This window comes from Dermacentor andersoni, chromosome 1, assembly GCF_023375885.2.
Source record: "Dermacentor andersoni chromosome 1, qqDerAnde1_hic_scaffold, whole genome shotgun sequence".
Taxonomy (NCBI): Eukaryota; Metazoa; Arthropoda; class Arachnida; order Ixodida; family Ixodidae; genus Dermacentor; species Dermacentor andersoni.
This window is the reverse complement of record NC_092814.1, coordinates 279,970,612-279,991,607: the sequence shown is the minus strand read 5'-3', so window position 1 is coordinate 279,991,607 and position 20,996 is coordinate 279,970,612. Positions and strand designations below refer to the sequence as shown.

At 47.3% G+C, this 20,996-nt stretch overlaps 1 protein-coding gene across 1 annotated transcript in view; it reads right to left on the bottom strand.

The window, feature by feature from the left end:
- Positions 1-9,316: 9,316 nt before the first annotated feature.
- Positions 9,317-20,996, bottom strand: part of LOC126548226 (histone-lysine N-methyltransferase SMYD3-like) — a 59,272-nt gene continuing 47,592 nt past the window's right edge. The window contains exons 9-12 of the mRNA XM_050196371.3: positions 20,762-20,843; positions 14,567-14,753; positions 12,158-12,266; positions 9,317-9,957 (exon numbers count right to left, since the gene is read on the bottom strand). Of these exons, the coding sequence (XP_050052328.1) occupies positions 9,850-9,957; positions 12,158-12,266; positions 14,567-14,753; positions 20,762-20,843 (486 nt within the window). The 3' untranslated portion in view covers positions 9,317-9,849. The remainder of the gene's footprint in view (positions 9,958-12,157; positions 12,267-14,566; positions 14,754-20,761; positions 20,844-20,996) is intronic.

The following is a 20,996-nucleotide window of genomic DNA, read 5'->3' as shown; positions in this document are numbered from 1 at the left end:
TGCAAGTAGGCGAAGTTCTCTGGCAGCGTCCGACCTCGCCAAAGGTGTTGGACGCGTCTTGGTATCTTCGTGGGCACACCGGGCAGCCTTGTTAGCTAGGTTGTTGCCGACGATGCCACAGTGAGCAGGGATCCATTGAAATATAATGTGGTGTCCTCTTTCCAGAGCATGGTGGTGCACTTCCCTGATGTTAGATATCATCTGCTCGTAAGTTCTGTGACGTAATGCAGACTTGATGCTGTGAAGGGCTGCCTTAGAGTCAGAAAATACGACCCATTTCTCTGTTGGCTTTTCGGTTATGTACATCATAGTGGCATGGAGAGCTGCAAGTTCTGCCGATGTAGATGTAGTCGTGTGCGGCAATTTGAATTTAACTGTAACGTTCTTGGCTGGAACGACAAATGCGGCAGTTGAGCTGGTAGGTGAGGTCGAACCATCGGTATATATATGAATGTGGTCATGATACGTCTGGTGCAGTAATAGGAGCGTAAGTTGCTTCAGAGCCGCCGCTGGATGATTGGACTTTTTTGTAATTCCAGGAATAGCAAAATTCACTTGAGGCTGTCGCAGGCACCACAGGCGAGAGGAAGGCTTCGCCGCCGGTACGAAAGATGCCGGTATGCACTCTTGATGAGCGCTAATCACTCGTGAAAAGGTCGCTTGAGGTCTTTCGGCTGGTGGGGAGGCCAAATGATGGTCGGGGATCCTTGAAAGATGGCGAATGTGCGCTCTGAGAGAGTCGACAGCTACATGTGTCTGGATTATATGATCTCCCGCGATGGCGATTGTTGCTGCTGTTGAGGTGCACCGAGGTAGCCCTAAACACGTGCGTAGGGCTTGACCTTGTATGCTCTCCAAGGCGCGAAAGTTCGTCTTGCATGCATTTGACAACACTGGTAGGCTGCAACGTAGGAGTCCGAGAAACAAAACCCTGTACAGCTGCAACATAGAATGGACTGGTGTACCCCAGTTTTTACCGCAGGGAAATTTGAAGACCTGAGCAATGGCGACTAACTTCTTCTTCAGATAGACGCAGTGAGAGCTCCACGAGAGGTTGCGGTCAATGATGACGCCCAGAAAGCGATGCGTCTTAACATAGGATACAGCTTGACCATTGATGGAAACAGGATAGAATGACATTTGTTTGTGCGTAAAACCAAGTAATGCGCACTTTTCAGTAGACACACTGAGGCCTTGTTCTCGGAGATAAGACGCCGTCATGGTTGCCGGCCGTTGAAGCCTGGCTCTTAGCTGAGGGCGAGTCACCGCAGAGGCCCAGATGCAAATGTCGTCGGCGTATATTGAGACATGAACTGTCTGCGGTAGGTAATCCGCTAGTCCTACCAGGACGAGGTTGAACAAAATAGGGCTCAACACTCCACCCTGCGGCACACCACGGCAGATGTAATGGTGTGAAGTTGGGCCGTCTTCGGTCTGTAAGAAAAAACGCCTCTCAGTCAAATAGTCCCGAATCCATTTATATATCCGGCCACCAACTCCAACAGTCTCAAGTGAGTTCAGTATGGCCTCATGGGCGACGTTGTCGTATGCTCCTTTTATATCTAGAAAAAGTGCCGCAGATAGACGCTTGAGGCTTTTTTGATTTTGGACCCATGTTACGATGTCAATGACGTTGTCGATGGACGTGCGACCTCGACGAAAGCCTGTCATGGCGTCCGGATAGATGTTGAATCGTTCTAGGTACCATTCCAAGCGAGCAAGAATCATTCTTTCCATCACTTTGCCGACGCAGCTCGAAAGTGCAATCGGACGATATGATGAGAGCTCAAGCGGAGACTTTCCAGGTTTCAGAATGGGGATCAAGCGGCTCGATTTCCATTGTTTAGGAACGACGACGTTCTGCCAAGACTCATTGTAGTAGTTGAGCAGCTCATCACGTGCGTCATGTCTAAGGTGGCATAGGGCAGCATACGTGATGCCATCAGGTCCTGGTGACGAAGAACGCCTGCAGGTCGCCAACGCAGCCTCGAGCTCTTTGACTGAAAATAGCACGTTCATTTCTGGTACACGTGCCTCAGGGATGTCATTCAATGCTGCGTCAGTAATGATGGCCACGGACCCAGCAACCCGTGCACCGAACTCTTCAGCCACTTGAAGTTCCGAGCGGAGTTGGTAGAGGGCCAGGGGAGCGAAAGGCTTCCTTTGATGCGGAGATGAGCGAAGACCCCTAACCGTTCTCCATATGTGCGAGAGCGATTTTCGGGGATCAAGCGACTGACAGAAACTTTTCCATCGCTTATCTTCCAGTTTATCCATGCGACACTGGACTTTCTTTTGTATGCGTCGGGAAGCCCTCAGATCCAAGACGGACTTCGTGCGCCGATACCTCCTCTCCGCCTGTCGGCGTGCCGCACGCAGCCTCTCCAGTTCCATGTCCAAGTCTGTTCGCCTTGTTGACTTTGTAAGCGAGCAGATGGATGTTTTCAATGCCTCTGCGATTGCTTCTTCGATAGTGTGTGAAAGGCCTTCCCGACATGTGTCATCAATATCCTTCTTCAATTTTGGCCAATCAACTGTACGCAAGACAGTAGAGGAGCGTTGCTCAACTCATCTAATCTTTATGTATGTTGGAATATGGTGGCTTCCATGTGTTTCTATGTCCGTAAACCATTGGACGCTCGAGGCAAAGCGCCGTGACACTAAAGTTAAGTCCAAGCAGCTACAATAGGTCGTGCCTCGCAGAAATGTAGGGCTGCCGTCATTCACACAGCACAAATCATAGTCGGCGGCAAAGGAGGCAAGACTCCTGCCATTGGAGTCAGTTTTAGTGCCTCCCCATAGCTGGTGATGCGCGTTGAAGTCACCTGTGATAACCCAGGGGCCATTGTTCATTAGTAATATTTTCTTAAGTCGTTCGCCGTCAAAGTGGCCCGCTGGGGATATGTAGGCTCCAATTAGTGTAAATGACACATCCCTCTTTTGGACATTTAGGCAAACATATTGGTTGTCGTCATGAGGCTCTAACGCGTTAGCGACATATGTTAAGTCCGTGCGGATGTAGATGATCACTTTCGTGCTCGCACCGCATGTGGACGAGACGAAAGATTCATAACCGGACAGTCTGAGTGGAGTTGATGTATTTGGTTCGCAAATGACCAGTATGGGGAAGCCATTTGTAAAAATGAATTGGCGAAAGTCTGATATACGGGTCCTTAGACCCCTGGCATTCCACTGAAAGATCGACGCACTTTTAAGTTCAGTGTGGAAGGGGACTATTGGTCGAGCCATGATGCTTAAAAGATGCTAGCAAGCACTGGATTGCGTGTACGCTGCAATGGCCGCCACTTCCGCGTACACGACCGCCAGAAGAGCCGCAGAAGAAGCCGCCCCCAGTACAGCAATGTGCTGTATCCGAGGAGTCGCGGAAAACAGATGAGCAAGTGATAGCACTTATTAGGCCTTTAATGAATGCCATTCGCGTGTTGCTAAGCAACATGCACACACCGTCTGCCAGAAGTGCGCTTCAAGTACTGGACGCTCTGAGTCCGGTGTTTGCAACCCTTGAATAGATCATGGCTCCACAGCCACGGTCGTTTAGGGAAGAGGTCCGACAAGCAGCTATTTTTCAGTGTAATGCGCGCGGACTCAGAGCGCGCCTTTCGGATTTCCGTCGCTTCGTGTGCGCCAATATGTTTCCCATTATCGTCATTTCCGAGCCGAACTTATCGAACACAATCAGGCTTTCTGGATATGAATCATTTATGTCGTCAACTGTGTATGAAAACAGAAAGGTTTTGGTGTTTATTCGCCGTGACCTCACCTACACTCATCAGCCTGTACCACCTAATGACAATAATCATTATATATGTCTAAACGTAAGGAAAAAGAATTTGGCCTTTACTTTTGTGGGCGCCTACCTATCTCCGTCAAGTCGATTTGATTACAAAAGACTACAAGACATCCTTTCCTCAACTTCCAATCCCTGGGCCATCATTGGAGATTTCAACGCCCATCATACACTCTGGGGAAGTCCGATCATCAACGCAAGAGGCAACGCTCTGGTATCTTTCGCCTCCAGTAATGAACTTTGGCTGCTGAATGATGGAAGTCCTACCTTCTTACGTGGCTCCACGTACAGCAGCTGTCTTGGCTTTCGTTTCACGAAGCCTTGTCAGACGTGCAGGGTGGTTTGCGGACATAGAGACGCACGGAAGCGACCATATCCCCACGTACGTCAAGATCAGAGGATTGTCCCCTTCCAAAATACGGGATACGATCCAAAGAGTGGACTGGCCTAAATTTCAGTCTATTATGGAAGAACACTGCGACGCCAATCCATCTTTCGACTTGGAAGAGGCAATCAAGAGCGCGGTGCAAGACACTATGCGTACTCTCACATGCTCTTCGAAACTGAATGAATTTGATGTGGAACTAGAACGACTACGAGCAATCCGACGACGTGCTGAACGAAGGTACCGACGTACGAAGACAATGGACGATTTACGGACCGCCAGGCGCACGCAAAAGAAGATACAGCGTCGGTTAGACAAGCTCGAATCGCAACGTTGGACTGCCTTCTGTGAGTCGCTAGATCCACGCAAACCTTTATCGCAACTATGTAGAACGGTGCGCGGTCTCCGGACACTCCCCGTACAGCGATTCCCATTCAAGGCGCTTGCCCTCTCTCAAAACACACAGCTACCAACATTCCATCGCCTTCGAGTAGCTGTCCGCCACGACGTGATCACCGGATGGCTCTACCATTCTCAATCCACGAACTTAAGGCAGCATTAGCTTTGTGTAGCCGCACATCAGCGCCAGGACCTGACGGAATTTCCTACCGAGCTCTGTGTCACCTGGGGGAGCGAGCGAGAGGAGTTCGCCTTGAGGTGTACAATGAACCTTGGAGAGATGGCACACTACCAACCTGGAAGACAAGTTGTCTTGTTCCACTGCTGAAGCCTGGCAAGTCGCCGTTGGAACTCTCATCATATCGCCCGATCGCTTTGGCGAACTGTGTGGGCAAAGTAATGGAGAGGATGGTCCTAGGACGCCTGGAGTGGTACTTGGAGTACCACAGCACCTACCCAGATGCCATGGCGGGCTTTCGACGCGGTCGATCATCGATCGATAACGTCGTCGACCTGGTCACCTACATTCAACATGAGAAATGCCGTGAGCGTATCTGCGCTTCTTTATTCCTCGACGTTAAAGGGGCGTATGACAACGTTACGCATGAAGCCATCCTCTCTGCTCTCGCAGAGGTAGGAGTGGGTGGTCGGATGTTTCAATGGATACGGAGCTATCTATCCATGCGATCCTTTTTTGTAAGCACCGAGGAAGGCCATACTTGCCTGCATTATAGCTACCGCGGCGTCCCCCAGGGCGGTGTACTTAGCCATGTGTTATTTAATCTAACACTAATTGCTCTCCTTGAGCACGTGCCAACTACAGTCAGGCTATCAATGTACGCGGATGACATCTGCATATGGACGTCTGCTGTAACACGCCTACAGTTGCGAGCGAGAATTCAGAGAGCCGCCACACAAACTGTTATCTACCTCCGTAATCGAGGCCTGGAAATTTCCTCCGAGAAATGCGCACTAGTGCCATTTACGCGCAAACCCATGGCAAACTACAGTGCAATGATAAATGGCCAAATAATACGACGGGTGCGATCGTACAAGTTTCTAGGTGTCATAATCGACAGGGACTTGTCATGGAGCCCACACGTATCATACGTGAAAAAACGGTTGACAGGCATCTGTCACCTGTTCAAGTTTTTCGCTGGCAAGACCTAGGGAATGTCGCCAAGTGCCATGTTGCAACTGTACAGGGTGCTTTTTCTAGGATTTCTGCGATACAGTCTGCCAGCAATAAACAACGCTGGTAAAACAAATCTACGCACAATACAAAGTCTTCAGGGTCAAGTGCTCCGGATCTGTCTAGGCCTGCCTCAGAGTGCTTCAACAGTGGCTACGATAGCAATCGCTGGAGACCACTTTGTCAGGACTCACATTGAAATTGAAGTACTCAGGACCCATATAAGGCATCTGGCCAGGACTCCTCGTCACCACTTGACCTCCCTAACGGCGGACAGACCACACACATCTTTCAGCCAAACGATAACGGCATATGATGAATCATTGCCAGCTTGTTTCACTCCGGCTGCGAGACCTTCGATTCCTCCATGGTGCCTCGCTCAGCCAAAAATCAACCTCACAATACCTGGTATCTCGAAAAAAGCTGATCTATCATCGCCAGCCCTTAGACAGCTCACGCTGCTATATTTGTACGAGAACTACCGTGACTCTACGCATATTTACACTGATGGATCTGTCCTTCCAAGCAGCTCCGCGGCGGCAATCGTCATACCAGCGAAAGCTACAACAATCAAATTTAAGACGACCCACGCGACAACATCGACGGCAGCAGAGCTCGCAGCGCTCTTTACTGCCCTTCATCACATTGGTGATGAACCACCACACAAGTGGACAATATTCTGCGATTCGAAGGCGGCACTGCAGTCTCTACTGTCACCTTTACGACGCGGACCGCACGAACAACTAATATTCCATATTACAGAGACGTTACAACATATAAGTGAAGCAGGCCATGAGATAACCTTTCAGTGGCTTCCAAGTCACTGCGGGGTTATCGGCAATGAACGGGCAGATCACGCTGCCCGCTCAGCCCATACTGAGGAGCGCCACGTCCCAATTCCTCTTTCTAGAACTGACGCAGCACGGAAGCTCCGCCTACTTGCTCGGCAGTGCACCGCGTCGCAATGGAATGAGCCACATTTAAGAAATACGCGACTGTACTCACTTGATCCCACACTAAGTCTTCGAGCGCCATCACAGCTTCGCCGTAGAGACGCCACGCTTTTATATCGACTTTGGTTGGGCGTTGCCTTTACCAAAGCCTATGCATTCCGCATAGGGATGACCGACAGCCCAACCTGTGACCACTGCGGCCATGAAGAATCAATTGGCCATATTCTGTGCGCCTGCCCGCAGTACAGTCGACAGAGGGCATGCCTTCGCCACGAACTTGACCAACTGGACGACCAACCGCTATCCGAAAAAAGAATTCTACAACATCGAAAGCACCTACCGTCACAGAAGAAGGCCGTGCAAGCGCTATTGCGCTTTTTGCGATCTACCGGCCTGTGTGAACGACTTTAACTGGAACGCCTTTTGTGTGTGTGTCTCCACGTGTGCGTGTTTTTTTTTCCCTTTTTTTTAGCGTTTTCCTCTCTGTCATCTTTCTAACCCCTATCCCGCATCCCCAGTGTAGGGTAGCAAACCGGATACTCATATCTGGTTAACCTCCCTGCCTTTCCTCTTCATTCTCTCTCTCTCCCTGAAACTTCCGCCGGGAAAGTGCTTTAAGCAGTCTGCTTCGTACATTACTGATACAGCTGCGCCTGTATCAAGCTCCATCGGAATCTCTTTTCTGTTTACTAGCACATGTACTACAATGGCAGGTGTGCGAGACTTTCGGTCTGTGTGACAGGGTTAACCATTGCCTCATCATGCGCTGCATCATTCTCTACGAAATGAATAGGCCTTGTTTTGCACATTTTGGCTACATCATTTGAAACACCGGCTGTTCATGAAAGGGCAACTTACAGGAGAGTACCGCCCACCGCAGCGATGACACCTCTTAGTCTCTAGTTGAACGGTTGTTGACACAGTTTTCGACGTGGCAGTCCTGGCGTAGTCCGCACTGGATGCGTGCCGCTGCGTCGTTGATGTTTTTTTGTGTCAGTGAACGTCGCTCTCAACTGGTGTCTTCGATGCGAGGTTCGCCACCATTTCCCGAGTGCCTCTGGCAGCCGATTCCATGGCTGCTATAATAGTGTAGGAGCGGTCCCGGGTTAGCTCGGCATCAGGCGTAGAGCCGGCAGCGTACGGCGTCGGAACATAATCAAGCGATGAGACGATCTCGCGGGGCTTACACCCACCGTGGTTGCTTAGTGGCTATGTTGTTGGGCTGCAAGCGCGAGGTCGCGGGATCGAATCCCGGCCACGGCGACCGCATTTCAATGAGGGCAAAATGCGAAAACACCCGTGTACTTAGATTTAGGTGCATGGTAAAGAACCCCAGGTGGTCCACATTATTCCGGAGTCCCCCACTACGGCATGCCTCATAATCAGATCGTGGTTTGGCATGTAAAACCTCACATTTAAAGAACAAAATTTTAGCAGGACTTGTAAAATGTACCAAATTCACATGTTGCTGCCAATCTCTTGAGTCTAGCTACTAGGAAGTCGCTGATATTTTCTTGTGGCTGTTGTTCCCTTCGGTTGAAACGATAGGTTTCCGTGACCACGGACCTATCGGGGTGTAGTGCTTTCTCTACGTGGCGACGACGTCTCCCAGGTAGGCGTCTTCGGCAGAAGAAGGCACCTGAGCGTGACGTATGCTTTCTCCCCAATGGACGTCAGGAGCACTTTGGCATCAACTTCCCCCTCCTATGGTGTTGGGCTGCTGAGCACAAGGTCGCGGGATCGAATCCCGGCCGCGGCGGCCGCATTTCGATGGGGGCGAAATGCGAAAACACCCGTGTACTTAGATTTAGGTGCACGTTGAGGAACCCCAGAGGGTCCAAATTTCCGGAGTCCCCCACTACAGCGTGCCTCATAATCAGATTGTGGTTTTGGCACGTAAAACCCCATAATTTAAGTAATTTTAACGTTATATTTTAATACATAAGTGCGAAAAGCCCATTCTTCTGTGAGGACATTCTTGCTGCCACAGCCCCAGTTCCCATACCTTCTTCTCCCATACTCAGCTCCCATGTCTCCAGTTAGGCAACGAGCCATTCTTTACAAAATAAATAAATAAATAAATAAATAAATAAATAAACAAACAAACAAATAAATAAATAAATAAATTCATTCATTCATTCATTCATTCATTCATTCATTCATAGCTTTTATCTTGCAACACTGGCGACAGGCGCCGCGATCTCGTTTTCGGAGACAAGTCTGCTTCGCTAGAATTTGGACTTCTATTCCGCAAGGCCGCACAAGTATGCTGCTTCTATCTTCTTTTTTGTTCCTTTCCTCCTGATATGGCGAGTGCGGTATAACGGGCTCGGATCTCACTAGTTCGACATCGCTCGTCTCCTAGCGCGCAGGCTCTCTGATGTCGATCTGGCCCTGTGCAGCACGGGCAACGCCCTTGATCCTTGGGCAATCACGCACACACCCATGCTAAAGTTACTAGTATTTTCTGCCGATTCGTCTCTAAACGTAATGCGTTCTCCATTTCAAGAAAACCTGTGCCATTGGTGGCTTCAGCTTCAATGACGCACTTATCGTGCATGTATGGACTAAGGTATAAGTTACTGGCGTACAGGTTTATTTGGTACAGATGTTCCCCAGCAGGTATTCTCTGAATCTATTGGTTCTATTTTCGTGGTTACACAGAGCAGAATTGCGAAAACACCTTCTCCCCTTCACAATCGCACACCAGAACATTGAGAGACCAAACTGATATTAGTCATCTTTGTGCTTGATTTTCCGAACTTGGATCTCTTCTTCTAATTTTACATTACTTCTTTCTGTTATGGCTACTTGAAAATAAGCAGCCGTCGACATTTTAAGATGTCTAAGTCTCCTATATTTTTCTTTTATTTCAATAGCCAAAAAAATTAAGAGGGACCAAACGTCCAAGGCTTCCAAAGTGGATGTGTACGTAGACACGTGGTGGAAACCACGCACGTGAGATTTTTATATCAAGCCTGCGTCTTCACACTAAGATCTGACGGCATGGCGTATACTGCCTTTTTCTTTAGTCAACCTACCACAGTAAGAAACTGTTTTGCTAATGTGCATGCACGTCGATCTGTGCGTAGCGCTGTCCTGTCGCAGCCAGTCATTTACAACCACCAGGAATGCCTCTGCGGTTCAGCTTCCGGAGTTGCTGAAGTTCCCGATAAGTCGCATGTGTCGTACCATGGCTGATCGAGATGCTTGAGCTTGCCTGTTTAAAGAAAAATAAAGGAAATTAATATAAGAACGAAGGAAATATACACAGCGTTTTCTTAACCTTTAACCAACAACGCTAAAATTGGTGTACTCTTGAATGACTGTTTGGAAATATATCGGTGCAAATCACAGATGTCCTACAATACTCCCCAGAGGGATAACGCTAGAGGACTTCCTCCCTGGCTTTTCTTTCTCCACTGCAGCTGATAAATTTGTATATAATGAATGCATCCGAAAAGTTCGTTTAAGTTCGTTATAGGCGAGTTCGGGTATATCGAATTACATGATATATTGAGCTATTTTTATCTCATCGTTTTTTTTCGTTATAACTGTATTCGGACTGACAAGACCACATACAGTGGCAGACGGGATGCTTCTAGCATTACAGGAGAAAACTGTCTGTATGCGGAGGCCCCATTTCGTGGTAATGCCAGTGCCAGCTTTTCCTTGTGTAACAAGCTCTACGATGCGGACACTTACACACAGACCGTTTCAAGCCGCCACTTAGGAGGAAACTTTAGCTCGGGGCTTACTCTTGATTTCTCTGTTCAAATACGCAAAACGCAGAAGTGCTCGCGATACACAGCTTCTGGATGATATTAGTAGACTAAATTTTACAGGCTCTTGTAACTGGCATTTTGAATACTGGAAGCATCTCACTACACTGAGGGGCTGTTTCGCTGCCGGTTCGATGACAGAGTACACCGGGTATTTCAGCTAACCCGTCCTAAGCTTTGAAAAATACATGTGTGCGTTACGAGCACGCGAGCTGCTTGCATACTCCGGCACTGCTCTCTCGAACAATTCAGCGTTCTTTTTTTACTTGTTTAAAGTATTGATTTAAACTCAAATTTTCAATTGAGAAGTTGAGAAATATTAATATAATTTCTTTCCATGGTGACATCTGCCGTTGCTTTAATTGTTCGGGGCTGCAAAGATAGTGCTCGAGATTTGAAAGAGTACCACGTGACTATAGCCACTTAGGGCAGCGACATTAGTGCCCTTAAAAATGCTACCCCTGATCAAAGGATCGATGCTCCACGCAGAGCAAAGCAATGAACAAGCCTTGAGCAACGGAGATGCATCGAATAGAATGGTCTTGACTTCCACTTTTGACGAGATGGCTCGTTTGTTGAAGTTATGAAGCCAATGAAGCGATGTGATAAGCGATAAATAACGCATGTCAATTCTTGAAGCTCTGTCGGCGTTTATGCTGCAGACAGACAGCGTAAAGCGCGAGGAAATTTTGGCGGCGCATGGCGATGTATCGGAAACGACGGGCGTCGCCATCGCCTGTCATTTTTGCATGGCGGCCTAGTCATGCCTTCGATCTGCGTGCAGCATCGATAATTCGTAGTTGGTAGCATAGATGAGGGCACTAATGTCGGTCCGCGCACGTGCCTATAGTCAACTGGTACTTTTAAAAGTCTCGCGCACCTTCTTTGCAGCCCAGAAAAATGAAAACCACTGCAGCTACCACCATGGAAGAATTTCTTGAGATATTTGTCAATATGCTCTACAATTTATCTGTTAAAGATTTTCCGTTCAAGCATCACTTCAAAAGTTGAATAATTAACTATGCTTAATTAATTACCTAAGCTCAAAAAAAAAAAATACGCCGAGTTGCTCAAGGGGACAGTCAACAATTCTAAGTCGATAGCATTGTCATAATGCACATATGGATTTTTTAAGGCGTGGAACGGGGGAGTTAGCAGAAAAACCCTGTATGCAGGGGTTGAAGTGCCCAAGAAGGTGAAACCATTCTCGGTGTACTTATGAAAGCTGACTAGCGGCTCTGTTTTATGTCGCAGATAAAGGACTTGCGGAGTTATGCCTGGGGCGGACCATGCGGGAAATCCTACTTGGCGGGCTCGCCTTGTTTTTATTTTTAGCCCGCGGGTGCGCACTTGGTCGCGGGGCTTTATCAGAATGCAATCATTTTATTATACCCAAATCATAAGGAATTAGGATTTTCATTTGTCGTTGGTTTCCCCGCTATATACGTTCATTTGTCACTTGGGTTCATCACCCCGTCAAACTGTTTTCGGACGCAACCTATTTATTTTATTTTATTTCAATTTATTTATTGCGAATTTCGCCGCCCCTGCATACAGGGAAAGCACAGTCTAATTTCACCAGTAATTTTCTCGTAGGAAAGCAAGCAGCAGCAGCGCGAGGCCAGGTTGAGGGTATACCATTTGCAGGAAGTTCTCTGCACTGGCGTTGTCTCCGGAATCATTGTACAGTTTTCCAATGTTCACTAGGTGAAGGCCGTAAATGGCGCTGTACATGCCATAGCAACTCCTGCATGAAAAAGAAAACAGACAAGCAGTCAAACCCATTTACTTGCATGTCAGGTCACCTGGGAGTTTACGACTATCATTGAAAAGAAACGTGTACGACCACTGCATTCTACTGGTGCTAACATATGGGAAGAAACTTGGAGGTCGACAAAGAAGCTCCAGAACAAGTTAAGGACCACGCAAAGAGCGATGGAAGGGAAAATATTAGGCGTGACGTTAAGAGACAGGAAGAGAGCGGTGTTGATCAGAGAGCAAACTGGTATAGCCGATATTCTAATTGACATTAAGAGAAAAAAAAATGGAACTGGGCAGGCCACGGAATGCGTAGGGTGGATAACCGGTGGACCACTAGAGTTACAGAATGAGTGCCAAGAAAAAGGAAGCGCAGTCAAGGACGACTGTAAACTAGGTGAGGTGATGAATGAGAAAATTTGCAGATGCAAATTGGAATTGGTTGGTGCAGGACGGGTAATTGGAGATCGCAGAGAGAGGCCTTCGTCCTGCAGTGGGCACAAAAAGGTGATGATGATGATGAGGATGACTTGCCGATTACGCTGTTGTTTTGCTGGACGCCGCCGTACCGAACGGTGAGCAGCTAAGAATCACCCGAAGTTTCATATTGCTTTATTTATAGGTATACTGAACCAGCTTTTTCCTTCTTCTCTTTTTTTTCTTTCTTTTTTCTCTCTCTTTATTTTCAAGCCTCAAGAACACCTTGTAACACTTTTTGTGCCTCGGAGGAATATTTTACCAAAATATATATATTTTTTTCAAAAAGACCTAGTAGGAGGCGTAGATACGAGCGTCGCAATTACTTTTTTAATTCCCCCTTAACGTCCTTCGTTCCGACGGAGCGGATCACCAGGTTGCACATTTCTTACCGGAGCTGCTGGAGCTGCCAATGGCAACGACACCCCTGAACATTACGTGGGGTCCCTCCTACTGACTCTGGGAAATGGAAGTTGCATTTGGTACCTTTCACAGAAATTTGGGGACTGCCACTGGGCGAGAACGGCAGCGAAGCGGTGACGGGAGAGCCGTAGCGTCAACGACATTTTCTGTAGGCATGGCAGGTGTTGGCCAGACACTTCCGCTCCATGGGAACAACACCTGCCAGGCGCGTATCTTCACTGGATGCAGGAGTAACGTGAGCTCTGCCCTGGCAGCGTTCGGCCAATGGGAGCCGTCTATGGGACTCTTGCATATGACTACACATTCCAGTCGCCAGCAGCTTCGTAACGGATGAGGAGAAGGCCTCCGGATTGAAAAGAGGGTGTTTGAGAAGAAGGTAATTTCGTGCTCCACTTGTGAACTCCACGGGCCGCGTACGACTGCCAAATTTGGCCGAAATGTTCACAGAGCTTCGTATGTTATCTGCAGAATGTGTTTTTTCACCAAGCCCGAGGAATGGTTCAGGACGCCTTTGATGGTCGAGGGGGCATGATGTTTAGGATATTCTCGCATATATGAGCTGCTAAACCTTGCTCACGTGTATGGTATTGAACGAGACCAGGAACCTCGCAACGCTGCGCGCAGCGCTGATAAAATTTCTGCGTGAAAAGTTTAGCAGTTATAATTCTGTAGTCCATGCACTCACAGAAACAAGAATGGTCACTGCAGTTTTCTGTGCCTGGTACTATGAAATTATTGTTGAAGCCACCGCACACTGTGGATTACACTCTGTACTCGCAGTTGTGTTACTTTTGTAACGTCAATTTGGTAGTGCTATGGCTTACCGCATTTCCAAGCAGTACAAGACTTCACATTTACTGAGACGTGTAAATTTCCATGCAAAATCCATTACATTTGCCATATGACGTGCCCCCCTGTCTTGACCTCCTTATCTGGCTGACATGGAGTGAACAGCAGGACCAAAGACATATCCGATGGAGCTTAGATTTTACTATGCTATAACATGCTGTGATACGGGCACCTCCGTCCATCCGACAATAGTCTCCGCTACGTATTTTGAAGAGGACCAGCACAAGTGTTCTGTTATTGTTTCAATGATGATGCGGCACTGGAGTGGAAGCCACAAGGTGTGCTCTAGCGCTCGAGGATGTCGAGGATGAGCAAACGATGTTTTGAAATTTGTTACATGCAGTTCGTGCAGCGAAACACTTACTCGCATTATCGCGCTATTCGTGGACGCGAACTGTAGCTTGCAAACTAGTGCTACATTCGTGGGGGCGAAAATTTAATAGCGGAATCACAAGGCGGTATAGATTGTAACACTTTTTAAGGTGTGTCTGTTTGCCGCTTTGCACTGCATGCATCGAAGGCTCCATGCATGGCACTCGCCTCATGATCTCCATGGCCTGAAGCGCAAAGCCGATGGCTTCGGCGTGCGCTGCCATTCTGGTACCACACTGGAAGCCCAGCAGCAGGGTCTCCACCTTGGCGATGTCGTTGGTGGGCAGCTCTTTGCACTGGCACTCCAAGATCTCGCGACAGCGGCTAGCAATGCGCTCCACGTCGGCCTTGCTGTCTGCGGGGCACGCGACCAACTTTACATTGAAAAGGTAGACACGTCGACAGCGAAGAGCTCTTCCGACGTGAATGGGATGATCATGGCTGACAAGCAATTTCGGGTCAGGTGAACGAGAAGCAGCGCGCACCTGCTGCCTGTCATAAATTACCGCAGATCCAATTCTTGTTGCAATCAAAACATTTGGATTAAATGCTGCTCAAAGATACACATCATGCATGAAATTTTATTTAACCTATACAAGTACGCGCAGAGAACTGTTCACTTTTTCTTCCCATCGCAGAAGTTTTGGGTCATTTGGCTTCCGGTAATGTGCATGTGGCTGTTCGCGCTCTGAACCACGTTTTGCAGCACAGCGAATACGTTCTTGTCCAGTAGGACGACGAGAGGCGGACTGCCCCCACTACGTGACCCACGTGACTGCGGTTTACTGTCTCCGGAATCGGCATAGTGTACTTGGTGATAAACGGGCGAAGCAGACGCGCCACAACCCAGGAAGGAAGGCACAAGAAAGATTCGCTTTAATAAATAAATTATGCGCTTGAAGGCGAAGATTTTTCGCAGTGAAGATATTTAAGCACCATTTGTTACTTCATTACGTAATTCCGTATAGAAGAGAGCCGGTCACCGGCACAATTGTAGGGGTAGTGCGGATTGCTATATTCGTTATACAAGGTGTTTCAGCGAACATTTTCGAAAATTTATAAAGGTTGCCTGTGGCAGATAGCACAACTCTAGTTCATGAGCTGGTCTACTTGAAGAGGCGGACATTACCTTCGCAAAAAACTGAAACTTGAAAGATTAATAAAAAATTGCTAATTAAGATTTTAACGAATTATATTATGACCCATATTGCAGTTTACGGATTATAGCTGTGGAGTTCCCAAGGCGGATCCACTTGGAACGAATTCTCTGGATGACACCAGTTTCGAACTTCCCGAACTTTGCGGAGAAATGCATTGGCGTTCCATTTACTTTCTTAACAAAATGTCGTTTTATGCATTGAAGCACAAAGGTAATCAGTTTGCTCGTGCTCTTTTGAATCGTGCTCAATTTGGAACCTCACAACTGAGGATATACGCGCCGACTTTCAGCTGTCATCGTCCATTCTCATGTAAACGTATACACTTGCTCACTGTAAACGAAAATAAACCCGCCTGGGAGTTCTTAACAGCTGATGTGCCCTAAAGCGTCCCCATCCTTGCATATTTACTCTGATGTATGGGAGCAATACAGCGGCATTCGCTCGTTTCACTTCGTTGGCTAGCTGCGGGACGATTAAGGGGACATGACGCGATTTTACTCCGCTTCAAAATCTTGTTCGCTTGCAAAAACTTCGCACAAGGAGTTTTTAAAAACACCCACCGCCGAAAAAGGTTGGTCACGTGGCGCTTCCCATGAGGCTGTGCGCCGCGCCAGTGACCGCCCACGTTCGGCGGTGTAGGCAGTGATCATGGCTGATGGTTTGTTTAAATCTGTGAAGTGGCATTCTGTGACACTTTTTCGTCAAGTTGTTTGCCGCATTTCCTTCCAGAAAGTGTTATATGCGTGCCTGGAGCTCACTGTATGTCAGCTTCAAGTACGTTAGCTGTGATACTTTGCTGAAAACGATGAATGCAAAAGCAACGTTTTCAAGTGTGGAAAAGGGCTTAGGTATACCTAGGGCTCCGTGTTTTCTGAGTTCATTTTTCTTGAAATTCGGGGGGTGTTTTCCGGAGTTTATCTTCTGGCGGAAATTGGTCGTTCATTCGAGTTAATTTCTCGTAAATCCCCAATTCTCCGAAATTCGGAGTTTAATTCTGCATTATTCTCAATACTCCAAAATCTTAGATGAAATGATATCTGAACACGAAAACATCAGAACACACGAAGCGTATTTTAGTTGTCTGGAAGGTTTTAACGCACAAACACATTTACACACAAGCACAAATACTTAAATACGAAACACCTACGTTTGTGCGTATTGCAACATTAAAGCTTGTTGTAATAGACGCAAGCATACTTTACAAGGTTGTTGTCACTGATGGAAGCGCGCTCCTTTCGATTGATGAGGCTCAGCTTTGAAAATGCCCTTTCAACGTTTGCGCTAGAAACATGGAGAGCCAGAAGATTCGGCACGCAGCGAGAAAGTACTGGCCACTGGACAGTGTGAAGTCTCCAAAACGACAGGGGTTCAACAATGTTGCCGATTTCACAGCTCTGATAGTTCGCAAAATCACTCATAAGCTGGCTGATGTCGTCAGTTTCAATAAACATTAACTTAAAAATCGGCGCATAGGTTTCGAACACGTGGGGTAGCTCATGCTTCACATTTGGATTCGCAATTCGAACCCTGTACCAAAATGATTCACTGGAGCTGGACGTGGCGTTGTGATTGTAGATGCTCCGCCATTCTCAAGGCACCCTTGCCGTTGGCAATGCTAACTGTCACACGGCAAAACTTGCAAGCAATGACTCCTTCAGATGACGTTGACTCTTCAAAATCCCTAAACTCCTTTGTAGTCGCTGGAAAGCTTTCGTTTTCTTCCCATTTTGCTTGCCCAAAATTTCTGTTCACGCGCTACAGAAAGGCGTCATGTGAGCTTGCCATGCTTTCCGCCAGCAGGCTAACCGCGCTCGATTCGGTCCCCTGGCGCCCGAGTGCCGTCATGGGACCGTACATCAAGATGTCGTCTCGCGTTCCCGGGGGCGACAAGCCCTTTCTTAAAAGTGCGAAGGGTGCTGCCTACGAGTCGCATTTCACGTACTGAAGAACGCAAGCCAACGTCAAGCAACACGAAAGCACAGTCAGAAACCTGAGCCGACATCACTAGTCAATGAGCAGCTTCGAGGTATACCTATAAGGCGCCATGTTTTCGGATGAATCCGAAATAATCCGATTAACACTCGCCGGTAAAATTTTTGACGTTTCGGATTTATCCGAAAAACGCCGATTTTAACGGCCAATATGACCCAGTTCCGTTCTTTATCGAAACCCTTTCGATAAAGATAATGTTCTAAGCGGTCACTGATACATCGGCCGGTTTGGCCGTTATAAACTTTACTTCACGTCAACAGTAGTTTCGGACTCTGCTTTCGTGTTGCGTGACCGTGGCTTGCGTTCTCCAGTACGTGAAATGCGACTATAATGTCCTTGTGAGTACATTCTGACAGCGTCAGGCGTAATGTTTGAAAAGACCGCGTATAGCAGTGGCAACAGCAGCCACTGTTCGAGCGACGACGTCCGTGCTATAGTCGCACATGAATGGCATATATTCCAAGTTCGTTGCGGTGCTGTGTTGCCAGTGAGAAAGACCGGAGTACAAGCAACTGTTGTTATGTGCCTGTGTACGGATGTCCTCGCCCAAGAAAAACGGTAGGACATAAGTATGCGTACTGTAAATAAAGCTTCTTACTGAGCGATGTGAATCGAATTCTTATCGCGCACTTCTATTTTGATCACGTCGTTACATCCGATATTGCATTAATATTATGGTCTATCCCAGACACTGGTTTAGAAGCATGCCTGCAGGTTCCGAGTGTGAAGATTCGTTCGACAGCGATGTAGCTCCTTTTCACAACCAAGAGACATTGCTTGGACGCTGAGCAAGCAGTGCGGTCAGAAAAATGTATGTCTACGCACTTTTCGGTGTTACATAGGCTGCGGGTCATGTTCACACGAAATAAATTCTTCTACGCTACCGCTATTTCGCACAAATTTTGCCATGAAGCATATGTACTTACATTTCCCTTGCTTACTGCAACTAACGGGCTACTTTTTGGCCGCGAACGCCGGCCGCTTCAGTACTCACAGAATGGCCTCCAAATTTTGAAAAATTATGTCATCAACTTTTTTGTCACTATTCTGCATTAACAGTTTCGTGTTGATTAAGGTCTTCCGTTAATTTCAGAAAGGCAGTTCTCGTATGAATGAGCATGTGAGTCGTAATTCTGAAAACAGCACAGCTGCTCGCTAGGCGATTTCGAGGCACACAGTATCGTGGCTATATATATACTGGCAGCGTTCTTCTTGTGTGTCGCGTGTACGTCGGATGTCTTTCAAAGTTCTGCATTGGGCGTTTCTGAAATGTTTGTGTATGTCATGATTTATGTCCTTTCATTGACTTGTTTCATTGAATTTGACGCGGTTTTGTGTGTATATTTCGAAATTTGATCAGTAGCACTCGCATATAAATATCTTCACGAAAATTGACGCGATAGCTCTTTCTTTACTGCCGTTGCACCTCGAAAAAGCTCCATCCAGTGCAAAGAAAAAAACAAAAAAGACAGAAAAAAAAACTCCCATGGTTCCGCGCAAAAATTCCGCTCGCCGCCAGCAAAAATTCTACTCCGATCATACGGAGTATAATAAGTTCCCAACCGGGGAGTTGTTAGAGGACAAGCAATATACTCCCCACCTTAGAGTTATTTCCGTTTACAGTAGTAATGTGAAAGCCTACTACACACTGCTGGTAAATTCTCTGTTTATTCCTCAATCGCACGTTAGGGTACACAAACGCGAGACGTTTCGGTAAATGATTTACTCCATGCTAGCGTATATTATAGTGTTCTAAGAACGCCTACGTTACCTGAAATTTATTCATAAGTTTTAGTGACAATTTCAGCCACACTCCAGCAATAGTTAGCAGAAATTTCATGACTTTTCTTCTCGCTTTAGCGACATGCTTAAAAAATTATGGCGACGCTGAGCAAAACGCAGGAAAGAAACACTGGTCATGGAGCTGTGTACCACGAATTTGTACCTGAAGGTCAAACTGTCAATGCAGCTTTATATGTGGAGGTCCTATAAAGCGCCTGAAGGATACCATGTGCGACCAAATTTGTTGAAAGAGAGGCGCTGTATTCTGCCCTACGATAATGCCCATGAGCACAATGCATTGAGAATGTGTGAGTTTTTGCTTGAAGTAGTAAAGGCAAGGCGCAGAAGACCAGGACTCAAAAAGAACACAAACGACAGGACCGGCGCCGGACCTGTCGTTTGTGTTCTTCTTCTTGAGTCCTGGTCTTCTGCGCCTTGCCTTTACTACTTCAAGCATGAGCCAACTAGCCCAAGCAAGAGTTTTACGTGAGTTTTTGGATTCTAATTCCATCATCCCTCTATACTAACTGTATTTAACCACCTGCAATTTCTTTTTGTTCTTGAAATATAAGCTGGTGCTCTGGAGGCGACATTTTGGGGATGCGAGGACAATTCAAACGGAAACTACATCGCAGTTGAAGCGCTCAACAAAACAGGACTTCCATAGGCACTTCCAGCAATGGTAGAAAAAGTAGAACCAGTGTATTGTGTCAAATAAGGGATGTTTTGAGGGTAACCACACTGGTGTATCTTAAAGGTAGTGAAATTATTATTTTTTTAGTGCACTACACTGACTTTTGGGACAGACCTCCATACTTCACGGTCACTTAAGCTAACTGCCGGAAACGGGCGCTCGTAGTCACACAAATCACGAAAAAGCATCGAGAAAGCAAAAAGAAAGCAAGAAAGAAGGATGGAAAGGAACCCGTTTGGACACACTCTGGTTATGCTGCGCGTATGATGCGTCATTTTCCTTCTCTCTGAGAGACGCGTTACGCCAGCCACGGCCGCTCAATGGAAACAAGGTTGTTTCTATTGAGCGGCCGTGCACCAGCTATATAGCGCAAAGCTCTGCCCGGCCGGTCAGGGGACTGCTATTCTTATTTATTTCCTCGATTTCTCTTCTTTAGGAAAACGTGGTCTCAGGTAGTCTGGGACTGTCCAGGAATGGAAAACGTGTACCATTTTCACTGCAAGTTAACTCGCCCATCATATTTTTTTCTCGTTATTGAGAATTAACACTGGCCGTGGACCCGCAAATCCGAAACAGCGGATCGCGATTGGCCGGCACCCCAAAGGGGACAAAGCCCAGGCCCCGTTCGCACATCGCGGTCTTCCCATGCACGTGCGAACACCCACGTGAACCCGGCCTCCGGTTACCGAGAATTTGCATCCACGCTCGAGCTTGAGCCCGCTCGTATGCACTGACCTGCCTTGTCCAGCTCCAGCTGTAGGTTGCGGACGCACTCTGTCAAGCCGCTCCACTTTTCTGTAAGTGGATCCCTCGCGTCCTGCAGCGCATAAGGATCCTGTTTAATTTTGCAATGCTACGGGATACCTAGGATGCATGTAAAAGGAAGCAGGCACTATAAGTATTTAAAGGGAAAATCAGACATCCACCCCTTCGTAGCAATTGCTACAAAGGAAACCCATACGGGTTCCTC